This window comes from Aplysia californica, unplaced genomic scaffold, assembly GCF_000002075.1.
Source record: "Aplysia californica isolate F4 #8 unplaced genomic scaffold, AplCal3.0 scaffold00240, whole genome shotgun sequence".
Lineage (NCBI taxonomy): Eukaryota > Metazoa > Mollusca > Gastropoda > Aplysiida > Aplysiidae > Aplysia > Aplysia californica.
Genome location: NW_004797510.1, coordinates 517,472 through 535,876, shown reverse-complemented (window position 1 = coordinate 535,876; position 18,405 = coordinate 517,472). Strand labels below are relative to the sequence as shown.

Sequence of the window (18,405 nt, the reverse complement as noted above, 5' to 3'; positions counted from 1 at the left end):
AAAAAAAAACAACCAACAACGAAAACAAACAATCCAAAGAGCAAACTGCATATCACTCCATATTCCTTAAGACATTTGTAACTAGCTGATAGCTTTCCACCAGCCCGCCTTTTGCCGAGAGCCTAAATTCAGAGAAAGGCAGGAATAGCATTTCCTCTTTAACGTCCTATACTTATTTTGTGAATACACAATAGCATGAAGTGATGCATGTACCAACCAATAATAATATAGTACATAATATCTTTTAATACTTGATGATTTAATACTTGATTCGAGTGGTCATTCACTGTTTAAAGGAGCCGCAGTGAATGTTTTTGGGGTAACAGAAAAAATGATGCTAAAAAGATAGGTTTCTTTTGAGCTTAACCATTTATATTGTGTAAGTGTAAATATTAAATCTGGCGTCTGTGCTATAGCAGTTGGCGAAAAAGGTGAAATGGTATAGGTTTAAGGCCCCTGTTAGTACTGTTAGGTCATTTAAGAGGCGAGACCTTTGAAAGGACGGAGCCAAATGAAAAAAACGTGTAAAGTGTCTTTCCCAAGGACACAACGTCGGATCGAGCTGAGGCTGGTTCTCTCTTTGCTGTTGTTTAGTTTTAGTAAGCTGTTGTGCGCACGATACGCCTAATTCGATTTATGAGTGGTGATATTTTCTTTTAGTTGAATTATCCCCCTATTTTTGGCTGGGTTCTGCATTCCTTTTCAGCGCCGATTGAGCCTGATAGGTAGCGTCTATCAGCTTTTGCTGATGGAGGCGTAAAGCACGTACAATAACAATTATCTATTCAAAGAAACCTGACTGCTTCTAGGTTGGAGTAGCGGTAAATGTAGTATGTTTGCTCCCCACCAGGAAAGTACGTGTTTGACCGCGAGGTGGTTGACCTGAAGCTGAAGGAGGGCGAGGAGCAAGTACACCATGACCTGGAGAAGTTCAAGGAAAAACTGCTAAAGCACAAGGTGAGCAGCGCGCTGCTGAGACAAGACACACACCTCAGAATGGCATATGAGACAGAATAATAATAATAATAATAATAATAATAATAATAATAATAATAATAATAATAATAATAATAAATAATAATAAATAATAATAATGATTATAAAGAGCATAATATATTATAAGGACGCATCAATCTTAAAGGGAGGCTAAGATTACTATTTTACAAAGTAAAGTATCTGGGTGTCTCTGCTGGGATGTTGTATCCCTTTCAGTCCTGGTTGGCGCTGACAGGTAGGTTCCGAAGTGTTCTTCTTAAATCATTTGAATTGTGTTGACGCAATCGTTAAAAAACCCTCTCAAGATTAATATCGAAATGATATGCTTTTAAATAAGGATGGCGATATATTACACATGAGATAAGTAGGATGAAGTGTATGAATATTTAATTGATTGTTGCATATTTTGGGTAGAATTTCATTATGATCTTTTGGAAATCAAAGGATTTTCGTGAACGCACCGGAGATACGCGGTGAGGTATGGATGTAAGCTGACATAACACGATATTTCGAGTATATTTATTGCCGCTACGTCGCCGCGCCGACAACTTTCAGGAACTGACAGATTTACACTTTGGATGGTAATAATTGAGCTCTAAGTTTATAAACCACATTGGTGTTTGTTTGTTTTTTGTTTTTTTAACCTTGGAACATTCTTTAGATCAGGACGTATCATTAATAGAAAACCGAACAGGAAAGGCTGAGAAAACAAGTGGTTTGCCGGTGTGAATCAGTCAAAGACAGATTATGGGCATCAAGAGAGATTTCAGCGGGGTACTAATCACAAAACATTTAGCAAGTAGCAAACATCCAGAAATGTAATGCGGTTTAAATTTAATTGTCACCTCATGCTACAATGTTCTAACAAAATACTTGTATAAAAGGAAATATGATTTTCCTAATGTCAGTAAAATGTAAAATGTCATTCCCTGTATTTTACGAGTTAAGGCTCATGGAAAAGTTCGGGCTGTGTCGGCCAAGAACCCAGGTGACGCCATCTTGAAAACGTCAGAGGAGGAAGCGAGTGACCTCATTGTGATTGGCTGTCGTGGTCGCAGCTCTCTGAGGAGAACCATTCTGGGCACCGTCAGCGACTACATCGTTCACCATGCCGCTGTGCCCGTGAGTACACGAAGTGCCATAGTAACAGTCTTACTGTTTTGCTGTTACGTTTATTATTATTTTTGTTGTTGTTGTTGTTGTTGTTGTTGTTGTTGTTGTTGTTGTTGCTGTTTTTGTTTTTGTAGTTGTTGTTTTTGTTGTTGATGCGCAATTTGTTGATTGTATTGGTATGGTAGCCTACCGCTGATTTTGTTAGTGGAAGTATTGCTGTTGCCGCCGTTTAGTTGTTGTTGTTGTTGTTGTTGTTGTTGTTGTTTTTTGTTGTTGTTGTTGTTGTGTATGTGATAGCCTATCCGTTCGAAATGTTTGGAGCCCCAAAGGGCGTGCTCGGAGAGGATTCAGGGAGGTTGGACTGCCTCACCCGCTGTTGTTGTTGTTGTTGTTGTTGTTGTTGTTGTTGTTGTTGTTCTTGCTTTTAGTGTTTGTTGTAGCTGATGATCAAAATTTGTTTATTCTATTGGTATCCTACCATTGCTATTATTGTTGGTGGCAACTCCTTTAATTGTTCAAACTGTTGTCATGTAGGGGACATACCTGCTGATCATGCTTTAGACCGGATTAATGTGTTGTTGTCGCTCTATTTCTTTTTTCCTATAATGATTTTTTTTCATTGCAAATCAAAGTAGTCGCGATTGTTGTAGGAATATGGCGTTTGGAGTGGTAACTGTGGTATTTGCTAACATAATGCTTTTGGTGCAAATTTTTCGTCTTCATGTTTTTGTATGTTCGTAAGACTTTTCTGTTTTTTTTGTTTTTTGTCATAGTTATCAAATAAGTAATTAAATTACTCATGTCTACTCACTACACATTATCTGAGAATACTTAGACGACGCTGTCACTCCTTTCTCAGGTTGTGGTGTGCAGATACAAGACATCCCGCAGAAAGTCCAGTGCAATCACGGCTCCAAACCCTGAGGAGTTGTGCGTTAAGTAGTTCACAGAGATGGCTGTTCATGGCCTTCTTTCTGTGTACAGCCTCACACTTACAGCTTCGATACTTGGTCCAAATCCATATCTAAAATCTTGTGTACCTTTGTTTTTCCCACTAAGGGAAATTGTTAAATGCAGAGTAGGTCACACAAAGCCTTGCAAATGGTTGGCTTTGTTGTAAATTATTTCTGTTTATGTAACGTGGATGCCGGAGCTAAACTACAAACGTTGACTGATACTCGGCAAGGCGAAATATTCAACATCCATGCTTCCTTCACTGTGTATAACTTATAGAAAGACTTAACGCTCACAACATATTTGAAAATCGTGCATATTGTACCTTTAGTCTTTAATCAGAATTCTGTGTGTTGTATTATGCAATGCATTATTTGGTTACCTGTGTCATATAGACTTTTTTTTTGGCTTTGCTTTTTTTTCTTGATTTTTGTTTGTTTGTTCCAAAACCTCATTTCGATTATTGAAAAAAAAATGGCTGACCATGCGTGTAACTGATATAGGAAAGACAATCTACTTTTGTACTACATCTCACAGAGTTCCCTGCTCTCTCGATAAAATAATATCGAACCAAAAGGCCTAGTGATTAGGCACCGCAAAGTTGTTGCATATTAAAAAAATAGACCTTGCTTTTCTCAATCACATAAGCGAAATGAACTACGAAATGAACCTTGTATAAAAAAATCAATTCCCTGATGTTGCACAGATTATAGTTAAGTGGTGAGCGGCAATCCACTACTAACTGCTTTCCGCTTTAGATGAAAATATTAAATGACCAAAGACATAGAAACGAAATCGATAGAAAAAACAAAAAAAAACTTTATCTTACTTCTAACGAAGTGATTCTGCTGCCAATATTTATGTTATAGTTATTGTCTTAATGTGCTCATTATTTACTTGTCTATCCGTACACAGTTTGTTATGTGCCTACGTTACTCTTATTGATATCAACACGTCCCCAGTGCATAATCGGAAAAAGTGAAAGACAATAAAAGTATAATTAAACAATAAATTTTCCACATGGTTGACTTTTGCAATGAGTGCATATCATTGTTACTTCGGAAGTAAACGCTTCTAAGAAGAGGCATTTATGACTATTTTTTTGGATTGCTTAGTCTATAGAGAAGTTGGGATTTAAAAATTATTATTGTTCACTTATCTCCCAATCAAATTTAACAAAACCCCGAAGACCTGTCGACTACGTACAGTCCTAGTTATGTGTGTAGTTTAAGCATAATTATGTGTATTGTGATGAACCAACACGGTCTCAAAGTCTAACACGTTTTTTAATCCATCCATAAATCTAAAATGTGTTAATTAAGAGATACAGATTGGTTTATTACAATGAAAGAGTGCGAATACTCTGTTTTGAAAAAATGGACTCACTAGTTTGAACAAAGCTTAGACACAAAAGCACATTAACGCTTGTCAAAACAGCTCGACTGAAGCAGAAAACGAGTAATTGAAGTGTGCTTGACAATAATTTTTCTTTTTATAAAAATAACATTTCAGAGACAAACTTAGCATTTGGAGAGAAATACTCAGCGCTTGGGTACATTACATCTTTCTGACGGTGATATTGTGGAGTGATGTGATATGGTAAGGGAAATAAGTGGCAAGTGTTTTTTAGTCTGTACTTCTGTGTCTGACGAAAGAAATCTTAGCAGACAGACAGAAGCTACTAGATTTTAAACAAAACAAAACCCATAATAGAATTTAAAGAATAAATAAACAAGAACAACAATAACAACCTCAGACTACAAAACAGCAACCCCCCCCAAAAAAAGAAGATATGTAGTAAAAAAAAAAGCAACAACTTGCAATCTCGAAAATCGAACTCACGTACTAAGCAGCGATGAGGCCCTACCCGCTAGACCATCGACACCGGTGCGGTGAATCAGTTCTGTTCGTGTTTAATGCTATCACTCAAAACTATAATATAAAAATATGGTTAAAAAAAAATTAAAATAGCTCTCTTCGGTTTTCTCATAAACAAAGTAGTAGATTCTATGGGCAAGTCAACTTTGTTGGGAAGCAGATTACGTAGAACATAATGATCAATTTTCTATTTTTTTTAAAAACAACCCATCGCACAAATTATCCCCCCCCCCTCATCCCCGCCCCCTCCATGGGGGTTTGAATTAGAATCATCCGCAATGAATTCGAAACGTGAACTATACAGCTCTGTGATAGAACTTTATTGGACTTAAGAGCGTGCTCCTGGTTCAGTGGTACTGAAGGCGAGTCCAAACAATAGATATTTAGAATCGTTACACGTGCCTATATTATTGAAAACCAGCTGGACCACCTTTCGATGACAGGAATGATCGGTGCTTTAACATCAACTGAAAGTCATGGGCCGACTTTATTTACCCTCAACTGGAATGGAGCAATAAATCCTGAGAGAAAAGAGACACATGTGTTTCCAAGTTCCCAAGTCCACTTTTATGTATATATACATAGATGCCGTTACGTGTATTACAGATGTTAATGAAAAAGGAGTCCACCACTTCCCCTATCCTCTACCACACCCCAAAAATAAATAGGATGAACGGACAGACCCAGAAATAACAGACAAATCAACTAAATGTCAAGTGAATAAAAGGGCAAAGAAACACAGTAGATCTATAATTAGAGGTTCATTTATTATCTCCCCACATACTAATACCCAAGACTAAAGAATACCAAGACGGACAATAGGCCTCATTTTCGGTCTAATTGGCTCCCAGGAAGAAGCCCCGATGTTCATAATTATCTCTCTCTCTCTCTCTCTCTCTCTCTCTCTCTCTCTCTCTCTCTCTCTCTTTCTCTCTCTCTCTCTCTCTCTCTCTCTCTCTCTCTCTCTCTCACACACACACACACACACACACTCTCTCTCTCTCTCTCTCTCTCTCTCTCTCTCTCTCTCTCTCAGCGCTAAAATAAATACAATACATAACACTAGCCTAGGTTTATACCGTCCGAGATGATCAGTAGCCCTGTACTGTAACAAACGTAAACTACCGCTTGTTTAGCTCAGCGAGTTAGGCTATACGCGCCCATTCAAACGCGTGGGGGCCTTCTTTTGGCACATGACGTAAAGACAGATTGTCTCGTCCTGTTAGTTGTCGGTCTTGGCTGCTGCTACTACTGTTGCTTCTGCTTCTACCGCAGACTATGATAATGGTAAAGATGATGATGATGACAAGGTGGAGAAAAATGGTGACGATAAACGTTTTTATTAAATCTTCATTTGCTACCACTTTCATAAAACACTTTAAAATATGCTGCAAACATCCTCCTCTCGAAAACTTCTGAACTCCTTTATAAAGTGTGTCTATTTGGAGAACTTTTCCCACCATGATTACTTATGCTGTTTCGTTTGTGTACGTTTGAGGGGAAAATGCTGAAATGATTTAGGTTTATCGCCCCAATCAACACTATTTAAGAGGTGGGGCCTCCAAGCTAAACAACCATCTACGAAAGGACCTAGCATAATTTTAATTTAACCGACAGATGGTCTAATAAATAATTACATGATGCTTAATAAGCCTCACCTACGTCACTCGAGCCTCTATTCGCTTCGCCCTTCACAATACTTGCATTTACATACAATGTACGACTTTCCTCGCCTCGCTGAACTACACGTTCGGTGTCGGTTAACGGAACAACAGGCTCTGTTACCGGACTTTCTCGAAATGTCCACTCCAGAACTGGACAGGGCGTTCTCAACACCCGGGCTGTGAAAGCACCGGCCTCTAGGCGGGGACCCATGGTAGCTCTCTCGTCTGTCGCCTTCACTGACGTATTGGACAGTGCGCTCGCCACACGCGCAAGGGCACGGGCACGAAGTTCGATCCTTTGTAGGGCTTCTGGGCGCACAGCACGGGTAGATGTCGGAGCTGCAGACACGTGTGAGAAGAGGAGAACGCACTCGACTGAGGTGCGAGTCGACGTATTTACGGTGTGGGGCCGTCGCGGGTTGATCGCATTCGTGGCTTCTTCTGTGCGGGAGCCTCCGGGGTAGTGAGGGGTAGCGGCACTCGTGCTCGTTCGACGTATGGCACCAGTTGGGAAACGGTCTTTTGGGCGAGGGGCACCTGTGACCTTTTGAGTCTCCGACGTCATCTGATGTACCGCTCTCCTCAGACCTGACAGGAGTATTTTAAAGACAAAAAATAATATAATATAAAGATATAAGTAAAAGCTTTACAACAAAATCGACAAAATGATATTAATGATATTTCAATTAGTGTGTAGAAGGTTTTGAGATTGATGACAATGACCTACATCAACTAGAAACACGTTACTTCATTTTGAAGATAAAGAGTGTAGACCTTTTACCAAGACATCTAGTTGGCCGGGAAAATAAAAGCATTGCCGAAAAATTAAAAATTAAAAGAGAAAACCTTTGAATTTCTCGGATCTACACCTCAAGTCACGTGTTGGCCTTTTACATTTATCAACTAAACCAAAGCGTCCAGCCCATGAGAGATGTAGTTGAGAGCTCAGGTGGACTTTGGAGGGATAAGAGTTCTCTAGCGCATAGAAATGCGGATCAAATTTACTAGATGATGCAGTAATTCTCTATCAAGTACAGCGAATGGTAGCTGCACTGCAGGATAATGTATGTGCAGTCATGCACAAACCGGCACACACACACGCATACAAACACACATATACATTCACAAGCAGACAAGATAGACCGACTGTCGGACAGAGAAAGAGATAGAGATCAGAATCAAAAGTCAAAAGAGGAGCGAGAAAAGAAGAGAGAAAGGGATTAGGGAAGAGAAAGATGATAAACATTGTGATGAAAAAGGAACTGTTTTTCCAATTCGAGATTTTAAAAACACCCACAAAAACAAAAGCAAACAAAAATAAATTGTAGGATTCACGAATCTCTATTAAAGGATCCCTAGTCTTGTAACATTGTGATAATATTGGATATTAGATAATAATATTATGTTCGATAAGGAAGAAAGGATGAAGAAACTAGGCAAAGGGAAAAGTAGACGTTGAAAGCGCGAGAGAGAGAGAGAGAGAGAGAGAGAGAGAGAGAGAGAGAGAGAGAGAGAGAGAACGAAAGAGCAAATAATAATAATATGTGCCTCGTGCAACAGACAGACTCACAGGCACACAGACAAACAACCAAACAGACACGGAGACAGATAGACGATTAAGGGAAAAAGGAAAAAAAATGATGATATCAGAAATTACAACTTTGATTTCAAATACTTCTGAACATTACAATATAACTTATCTATCAAGTAAGCTAGCTAGAGGGCATCATGATTCGGGAAGCGCATACTATCTAATACTGAGAGCTTCACATACCTCAGTGTGCTAGAACTGGAGCTCTTCTTCTTCGGCTCAGGCGACGTACATCCACAATCCCCGTGACGCTCTCTCCGCTCCAAACGATCTCTGTCTCTTCCCTTCCTCTCACTTGATAGTCTGCTCCCATGCATTCTCCTGCGGTTCGGCGACTCCCTTTCTCCCTCCGAGCTAGTGTCTCCTTCCACATTATACCTGCCGCTGCCGGAGCTTTTTCTGGAGCTGCAAGGGCTGGGTCGACCTGGCTCTTGAGCTTGAGCTCTTTTGGCGCTCCTTTTCTCGGGTAAGCGAGGGCGTGATTTCAGAGTGGGAACCTCTTTGACGAAGACGCCTACTTCGTCCGGCTGCTCGACTGACAGATCTTCGCTGTCGCTGCTTTCTGAGCTGATCAGAATATTTTTCTTTTTTGGGTTTTCGACGTCACATAAGGAGTATGTTCTCTGGTCGTTAGCTTTGGTGTCTTTACTTTTACTCGGCTGTGAAGAGTAAAACATAATGTTTAAAAAATAGTTACAAAAGACTGGTGTGTCTGAAGTTTCATGATTTCTTATTTTCTAATGGTACATCAATTTATCGCAAAGGGAAATATGAATTCATCTACTTTTGCCTGTTTCAAAAATTCAATTGGAGGAAGGACATCTACTTGAGTACTTGAGGCGTGTTGTCCAACGTTTCCAAACAACGACTGACAGCCTGTGAAATCCCTAGGTTTAAACCCAAGTGGCATCGAATTGAGGACCTAGTGCTCTTTCTTTGAAATGACCCCTATAGTGCCTAGTATGAAGCTTATGTTGAAGAAGATAACGATGCCAATAATAATAACAACGTCATCAACAACTACAACAACAACAACAGCAAGAATAACAATCACTTATACTACGTTTTCAGTACACTACTCAATTTCCTATTTTTACTGTGAGATCTTTATTTCTCATAAAAATTATTGAAACGATTCAAGAGTCCAAACCTCGAAGTGTCTACTCCTGGAAGTCATTCCTCGTTTATTAAACCGAGCTAAGTCTGGTAAAGACATTTTGTTGAGCAATGTATCGTTTCTCAAGCGACATGATAACGCTCACAATGTAATAATATTTTAACCAGTTAATGAGGAATCCAGTCGAAATAATTTTGGTAACATTTTCAATGAAATCTCCATGTAGCAAAGTTACTGAATTCTTGCCAATGGCCACGTTTTGAACCTACTTTCACTAACGTCATGGACAAAATTTACATGCAAAGTCTTCTTATATGGAATAATTTGACGTGTTGCAAATGTATATGCTTTCCTGAAAATTTGATAACTGGTATTTGGTAATAATCGTTACCCTCCCCACTCCCCTCTTCTCTCTTCGCCCTTTTTGGCGCATTTGAGCCTTAACTCCCACTCAATTGAAAATATTTCTTGAGTGTGAGTCTGGGACCATACGTTTAACATATAACAGCTTACGGCTAGGGAAACGATGTGATTAACCCGACAGGTCAACATGGTAGAAGAACGTGCTGAGTTTATTCAGTTTTATGTGTCTTCTGGCACGGACTGATCCAGACTCTCTATACAAGATTTTCGACGATTTGACGTTTGCTGCAGTCTAATGAGGCATGATGATTCAAACAGGGAAGTAACCGTTGGCATTGAAAAATATTCAGAAACCTTTTGACTTTTTCTCTCCCCTTACCAACTAGCCCTTGCTGAGTCCATCCATCTGGTCAGTGTAACAGCGTGTAAATCATGTGTTACTTTGTCATATGCGATTTCTGAAGAACAGAAGCTCTCATCATTTATTTGTAATAAATGATAATATGTCATCAATAAATGGTTTTGAGTTGAAGGGAGGGGGGAGGGGGGGGAGGACAATGCTTGCAGAAGCGCAGTTTTGTGGCATTTTTTGGATTCTGTTTCCTTTATCTGAAACTTTAAAAAGCTGGCAACCGCATGTGCACTGTGAACTATTATACATATTTTATTTTTCTGGAGGTTCGGCATATTCCACAACTTTTCCTTTGGTCTGCTGCTGAACGGACATAATATATCGTGTCAACTACATCCTTAAAGAGTTAATCATTTTTACTTTTCTTACCCGGCTACTGTCTGGTGGCATCTGGGCTGCGCTACATTGAACACGTTTTCTGAAGGACAAGAGGTAAAACATAGTCAATTTCATGAGCTAGATGTCATAACAGGGAGGATTTGAGCCCGAAAAAGAAAATACATACATTAAAAAACCCCCGACGGATGCTTTAAGAGAAGGAAAAATACAATGACACCACTTTTGTGACCTGGTCCGAAAAAATGACAGCCAATATGAAAATTGTTGGTCCAAAGATGTTCAATTTCCTTAGAACACTCAGATTTTCACATACCTGCAATTCTTCTCACAGATGCGCTATCAAACCAATAAACAAGTTGTAATGTCCCCTCAACACATCCAAATAATTTCGTTGTCATTAGATTTTCCAATACTGCTGAAGAATATAAAGCCAGAGTTGTTACAGGAAGTGGTTTAATTTCAGTCTTTCGAACTCCAGTACTTCTTGGGAAAAGATATTCGACTCAATAGGGTCACCTACGTTATAATATCATTATCCTGGATACAGTAAACTTACCTTTCCAATTGATACACGTACGCTTAGAGCAATGAATAACAATCGTGCTAAAATTGAAACGTAAACTAAAATAGGCGTCTTTCCTTCTTTGTGGTTATCTGCTTGATCTCAAGTGTAGTTGACTGCTGGTTCTTCAACAGACAGTGCAACAGATTTTTAAGTATGTGATCGTTTTTCCTACTTAGCAAGGCCCCTTGTCTTCAAGCAGCCACATTCTAATTTCGAAACTATTCTTCATTGTGTTTGGTTTTTTTAAAATTCTGACCAGAGTATTGGAAAACAACAAACTATAATAGGCGTGACTTCGGAGTTTCTATTAAAGAGGTGAAGGGGAAAAACGAAGACCCCCCCCCCCCCACACACAGAATGTGACAACAGTAATTCAAAATGAGATAAATTATGCGTTCGGGTTACATACATTCTGAATAAAAGGTGCTTTTGATATTTGTACAGAAAAATCAAAAACATGTTTTTCATAAATACTTTGAATATCCATAAAAGCATCAGTTGATCATACGTATAGCTGTGTGAATGTGTTTGTCAGTGTGTGTACAGAAAGGTAAAAATTACCACCCACTCACATGAACGCATTCATGACAACATCTACAGCCCTGGAGTCCTCAAACAGATGGCGTTTCTCTTCCTTGAGTCTGATGAGCTCCTCTGTGCTCACGCACTCCAGGTTAATCAGCTCAAACAGGCGGCCCACGTGCTGCATGCGGCTCAAGGGGTTATACTCCAGCCACCCGATGACCGCGCGGACGGCGTCCATCTCGGAAGTGACCATCAGCTCCGGGTCTTGTAACACTGACACCAACTGGAGGAAAAGAGAACAATAGAGTCACAGTTCTCGCCACCCACGACAAACCCTTCAAAATAAAACAAAATGTAAATGTAGAAAAATACAATACTTTGGCCAGTTAAAATGACACGAGACCATTTTGAAAGAGGTGTTTGAAGGAAGGATGTGGGGTAGGAGACCATGGGGAAGACAAAGAGTAACATGGATGGATATAATAAAAACAATGACTGGTCTGGATATAGCAGAATATGCAAAGGCAGCTCATGACCGTGAAGCATGGAGGGTCATTACACGTGAACATCTGTGTCAGAGATGGCACCTCCAGTACCCTGTAGTACTGTTACAGCTTGTTAGGGTCATAATATGTTAGTATTTTAGCACCTGCTGTAAGGTGGCAGCTTGCATGTATTATGCTACCTTGGAAGTTGTGATATTTTCAGGTCTTTTGGAGGTAATAATAATATACATTGTGACACACATAACAGCTATGTGACGGCTTCTCTTGGGCATTACTACATGACAAAGTAAGACAAGATCCTGCATTTTTATTCCTTTCAGGTTTTGTTTGAATAAGAGTGACTTACATTTCTGGTAAAGTCATCATTGTATTTACATAAGGTACATGCTGTACACGTTCATCTCCTTTCTTTCTCCCATCCCCTCATCTTCTCTTCCCAAATCTCCTCCACCTTCTCCTCATTTTCTTCTTCCCGTTTACTCCCTGTCCTCCTTATCACTTCATCATACGATATCTTCTCCGCATTTTCCCACTCTTCCTTCTTCACCTACTACTCCCTCTCCTTCTTCTTTATTTCCTTCTCCTTCTCCTTCTTCGTTATCCCCTCCTTCTCCTCTCTTTCCTTTTTCTTTATTCCCCCCCCCCTTCTCCTTCTTCTCATTCTCCTCCTCCTCCCCCTCCTCAATCTTCTTCTTTATCACCTTCTCCTCCCTTTCCTCTCTCTCTCTCCTTCATCTTTATCTCTTCCTCCGCCCCATCTTCCCTCTTCTCCTCATTTTCACCACCAAATAACCTCCACACACACAGCAGACCTACCTCTTCCAACGAGGAGGCGAGAAACAAAGGTTCTTGAATGAGCTCCACGAATTTCTCCCGCAACAGATTCGGGAAGTCTGTGAGAGACGCGGACATCCCCTGCCGCTTCCGTATATCCATGTAGAGCTGGAGACGTTACAGAATACACACACACTGTTGTCGATTAAAAAACGGTGAAAGAAAATAACCGAGTCCAGAAAGATCTACCTCAGCAGTAAACTTAGTGAAGGCTGAGCGGTAGGAAAAAACACCAAAACAGAACAAAATTCTTAAGTTTAGAAAGAGAAAGAAAATAGTTCAAAAGAAAAACATTGTAATATATCTATATACCTTTATAAACATCCCTTAGCTGTATTCTCTGGGACAATATCGCTTTTAAAAGCAAGTCCGTCATTTTTATCTGGTCTCGATATTATACTTATTAAACGCATGTTTTGAGAACCTTAAGAGCGAAAAAAATATTCCCTATAAAATTAATTTCGTATATTAAGTTTTGCCACTAAAAAGTGTCATTGGTGAGCTATGACGTAGGCCCTATACGTATACAAAATGTATGTGAGATGCGGAAAGTGCTTGGACAGAGATTGATTGTTAGTATCTTACATAAATTTATGAAGAAAAGCTTTTTCATCTAGCCTAAATTGTTATTAAAAATCAGATTAAATTAAGACAAAGTGATACAAATTGTTGTGCAAAGTATGAGTGACAATATTCAGCCGTTAAGGAGATATTATTACATGAGGATAAGTTGTGCCACCAATTTTTGGCCGCACTCATATAAATCGTGGTTTGAGTAGGTATTTATTATTCTGTTTTGTTTTACGAACTGACGCTTTGTTGAGTTTCTACAAGCTCTTGATGGTGATGAAAAATGCACGGTACAGGCTATCAAAATTAAACCGTATGTACTTGGCAGGTGCTCTGGTATAGTTTGCTCCTTCTTTCCTATTAAAGATATAAATATCGTTCTTATCTGTCCTCATTTTCTTTGGAAGCTACTTTCTCGTTACGCTTCAAATCTTCATCATGTATTTGACCTATCAGTGTTTAAAGTGCCGTAAAACTCTAACTAAAACAAACAAAACACGGTTACTTTGAGGTTCTCCTTGGTGGGTCTGTCCAGGATAGACTTGACCATGTCCACGACGTCTGTGATGCCCATGAAGCATGCGGCTGAGAGCACGGGCTCAAGGGTCGTGTCCGTTAGGTGCATCTCAGACGTATACAGGTACATGAGAATCTGAGGGAAAAAATAATATTATTTTGTCAGGAATGTACATATTTTAACTTTTATCTCTATACGATATCATCGACACAATATAGGTAATTCAAGAAGCCGGTTTCGATACAACGTCCTAGTAGAAAGACAGATCCTCGATTAAGATTTTCCAACACGGGAATCGAATTTATGCCTTTTGCGTGAGACAGCCTTTGCCCCGTTGATGCTAGTTGTTTTATGGGTCTTTTCAGTTAATGTAAGTATAGATATGTAAATACAAATGTTCGTACGTATCTATCTATCTATCTATCTATCTATCTATCTATCTATCTATCTATCTATTTATCTATCTATCTATCTATCCATCTATCTTATCTATCTATCTATTTTACCTATCTATCTATCGCTCTCTATCTCTCTATCTCTCTAACTATTCATCCATCCATCCATCCATCAATCCATCCATCCATTCATCCATCCATCCATCCATCCATCTATCTTACTATCTATATCTAGTTTTCGAAAGGATTCTACCTGATAGAGAGCCTCCGGCGTGGTACTGGGGACATCTATACACACAGTGGGCGGGATCTGTGGTTGTGAGGGGCAGAACACGTCGCTGAATGCCGCCAGGACCAGCTTGTGAGCCAGGAAGCACTGACTGCCTACCTTTTAGGTCACACAAATAATGAAAATCATTAATCATTCAAATTGTAACATCATAATCTCAGCGAGAACGTGGTTGTAATTACTCCCACAAACAAAATTAAGGGCGTGGTCAAGTCAAAAACTGGTTATGTAACATTACGCCTACTACAACTTAATTCGTTTATTCAAAAAACAATATTTGCCTTGTTTTTGACTTGGTGTGCCGGTATAAAAGAGTACACTTCGGGAATGTCTTAGTTGCTTATTACCGTCGTGAAAGTATTGTATTGCAACGACTGTTGTAAGTTAAGGGCCAGTATTCTTGGTTTCTCCCTAAACTTAACATTATTCAAGTGGTGTCAGTATGAGCTCCATTCAAACGCTATGAAAATAATATTTGTTTCCAGGGGAAGGCACCCTAATCTCCAACTTTCTGTATTTTGAACTCTTTTTCATGCCAATTCGTCGACAGATACTGTCTTTAAATAAAACAAACAAACAACAACCGATGTATGCCAGCAAAAATAGAAAGATGAGTCATCGAGGTTAATAACAGTAGTAGTTATAATAATAATAATAATAATAAAAATAATAATAATAATGATAATAATAATAATAAAAATAATAATAATAATGATAATAATAATAATAATAATAACAATAATAATAATAATAATAATAATAATAAAAATAATAATAATAATGATAATAATAATAATAAAAATAATAATAATAATGATAATAATAATGATAATAATAACAATAATAATAATAATAATAATAATAAAGATATAATAACAATAATAATAATAATGATTATAATAATTATAAATATTATAATAACAATAATAATGATAATTATAATAATAATAATATTAATAATAATAATAATTTTAAAAAATCATTATAATAATATTAATAATACAACTAGAACAAAAATAATTGAAAAAGTAAACCGAATTCAGACACTCACTGCAAGGACGGAAATCAAGGGGTTCATTACACTGATTAACGGCTGTAAAATACTAGCTGAAGGCCAAGGAAATGAATATAACACCCTTATATTATCCACTATTGTAAACATGAGACAAAAAAGAGACGTTAGTATCGTATCGTTATGATATCATGAAATCTCGGGTCAGGAAGGAACATCACTAAAACACAATATAATCTATTATTACCTTTCAAGTTTCGGAAGAAAGACGTTTTCATAATATCAAGACACAGTAGTGATAGGCGTTTGGGGATTATTTAGTAAGAATGCTCGCATTGTTAAATGTTGAAAACAGAAAAAATGCTAATATTGGTTAGAATTATATCATTATATATCGCCAAAACAATACTAAAACAAATAGCGGATCATTCTGTCACTAAACTTTTAATCTTTCAGCAAGCAACGATCTATCTATCTATCAATCTAACTATCTATCTATCTATCTATCTATCTATCTATCTATCTATCTATCTATCTATCTACCAGTTGTTTGTTTCCATTTATGAAATTTAAACCTCTATGCAGTTGCGAGCGCCTGAAAACTTTTACAAAAACGAATGAAACAAAACACCACCCCCTCAAAAAAAGCAAACAAACAAGCAAGCAAACAAACAAACAAAATAACGAACAAAATAACAAACAAACAAACAAACAAACAAACCTTTAATTTCACGTCACACAAACACTGGTTTTTCCATAACTCGAAGAGGTATTCTCCGATAAATGTGCTGCCTTTAGGATCACACTGTTGGTTGTTTACTCTGCATTCTGGGTAGATGTTATTCTTGTTCTAGAAAAAAAGGAAGCCATTATGTTAGAGAAGTTTAAAAAAAAGATGGAATTGTAGGTTTAACGCCCCTGTCAACACTATCAGGTCACGTAAGAGGCTGGACCTCCGAGTTCAACGTCTATCTTAATCATCTTATAAAATAGGACTGACTAGTCCTATTAGATCGGATTGCCGTAACATATCAATTAGATGTGTGCGGAAGGGATACTGTGAGTGTGTGTGTGTGTGTGTGTGTGTGTGTGTGTGTGTGTGTGTGTTTGTGTGTGTGTTTGTGTGTGTGTGTTTAGTTAAGTTTAGTTTAGTAAAAGTATTACGGCGCTCGCAACGGCATAAGGTCATATGAGCGCTCCAAACACAAGTTGATTACATTCACTACAGTTCACCTCAAGGTTTGGCCCAGGTCAATGGTCAGATTTAAAATGCTGAAAACTTCAAGGCTTGGCCCAGGTCAATGGTCAGATTTAAAATGCGGAAAACTTGAGGTAAAATAACAATTTAAAAATGATAACCTGATTAAAATTAAAATAACTGTTTTTACATTTACCGTAAAGACCAATGGCCTGTGTGTGTGCACGCGCGCGCGCTGTGTGTGTGCATGTGTGCGTGTGTGTGTGTCTGTGTGTGAGTGATTGTATGACTGATTGTGTGAGTGACTGTGTGTGTGTTTTTTAATGTGTGTTGAAACTGCAAGCCAATATGCCAGAGCATGAACAATAAAGGCTTTTTGTCATTATTAATACTATAAAAAAATAATAATAAAAAGTAATGCTATTGACAATAATGATGATAATCATAACAGCAACAACAACAATAAGAGTAAAAAAAGTAATTAAAAAATAAAAATAACAACAATAATAATAATAATAACAATAATAATAACGACTATGATGATGGTGATGATAATAATGATACTACTACTATTACTACTACTATTACTACTACTACTACTACTACTACTACTACTACTACTACTACTACTACTACTACTGCCAAGTGACTACATCATTATGATGATTAATGACTAAAACGACACAAATTGCGAGTTCCTAACGGTTGAAATGTCGTCCGTTTGACCCTTTTGTGGCATCCATAAGTCTCCGAAGTGGGCGGAGTCAGGACAAGGATCTGATGCAACCTTCATGCCTGACGTCCACAGTTGTTGTTGGAGATAACAACTGTGGGAGAGGGCGAAAATATGGCTGGTGAATTATAGTTATTGTAATTGATTTGAGTGAGTGTAGATATCAATGTGTTTTCAGGTCTCTAAAGACCACTTTTTCGATCAACATTAGAAAACACTATGTGCCAAGATATCAATAAAAATCTCAAACAAACAAAAAAGAAAAAAAAAAGATAAAAACAAAAAAGAAGATAATATAATAATGCATTATACATAGTATGTCTATTTATTTACATATACATATAACGTGAACAAAATACACCCCCCCCCTAACTATAACTGAAAAAAGAAATAAAATACAATGTTTGCCCACAACAGTCACCAAGATAGGCTGCAAAGGACACATTCATTCGTTTTCCCGATAAGAGAAACACAGGGACACAATCATGATTACCTGACGTGGGGATGTAAATCAAGGCTGACTGACAAAAACAACAGAGGAAAATTATTCAATTTTTACATACCACTAGTGCTCTTAAACCAACCGACTGCTTAAAATCCATAATGTAACGATAAATGAAACTAAAAGACAACAAATTGAATTGTGTTAACACCATTTCTTGGACTTAAAAATATAGAGAGCCAGTATAACATTGTGTAATCAAAGTCAATCGTATTATTCGGATGAATACCAACCGTAAAAGCAATTTGTTTTAATTCGTTTTGGAAAAAAAGTGTTTATCTTTTCAGTTTTCACAATTAACTAGACTAAATCCCTTTGAATTCTCTCTGCTA

At 37.9% G+C, this 18,405-nt stretch overlaps 2 protein-coding genes across 2 annotated transcripts in view; one reads left to right on the top strand and one right to left on the bottom strand.

Moving 5' to 3' along the window:
• The window catches only part of LOC101856269 (universal stress protein PHOS32), a gene marked incomplete at its 5' end in the record, with an annotated part of 9,079 nt that extends 5,004 nt beyond the window's left edge, over positions 1-4,075 (top strand). The window contains 3 exon segments of the mRNA XM_013083542.1: positions 851-957; positions 1,945-2,118; positions 2,969-4,075. Of these exon segments, the coding sequence (XP_012938996.1) occupies positions 851-957; positions 1,945-2,118; positions 2,969-3,052 (365 nt within the window).
• A 1,858-nt stretch (positions 4,076-5,933) lies between these two features.
• LOC101856028 lies at positions 5,934-17,916 on the bottom strand. Its single transcript, XM_013083541.2, has 9 exons — positions 17,542-17,916; positions 16,362-16,490; positions 14,593-14,727; positions 13,933-14,079; positions 12,840-12,965; positions 11,565-11,800; positions 10,458-10,506; positions 8,380-8,855; positions 5,934-7,193 (listed from the first exon to the last, which is right to left on the bottom strand). The coding sequence occupies exons 1-9, from the start codon at positions 17,629-17,631 to the stop codon at positions 6,617-6,619; spliced, it is 1,965 nt and encodes a 654-aa protein (XP_012938995.1). The 5' UTR covers positions 17,632-17,916; the 3' UTR covers positions 5,934-6,616.
• Positions 17,917-18,405: the final 489 nt, after the last annotated feature.

What these genes read in the sequence shown, in the direction of transcription:
- LOC101856028 (XM_013083541.2), bottom strand. Translation starts at nt 17,631, where the DNA reads ATGAAGGTTGCATCAGATCCTTGTCCTGACTCCGCCCACTTCGGAGAC. An exon ending in TGTGTGACGTGAAATTAAAG is followed by an intron (nt 14,728 to 16,361) that starts GTTTGTTTGTTT and finishes GTGACCTAAAAG; the next exon opens with GTAGGCAGTCAGTGCTTCCT. An exon ending in GTTGTCATGAATGCGTTCAT is followed by an intron (nt 10,507 to 11,564) that starts GTGAGTGGGTGG and finishes CTTGTCCTTCAG; the next exon opens with AAAACGTGTTCAATGTAGCG.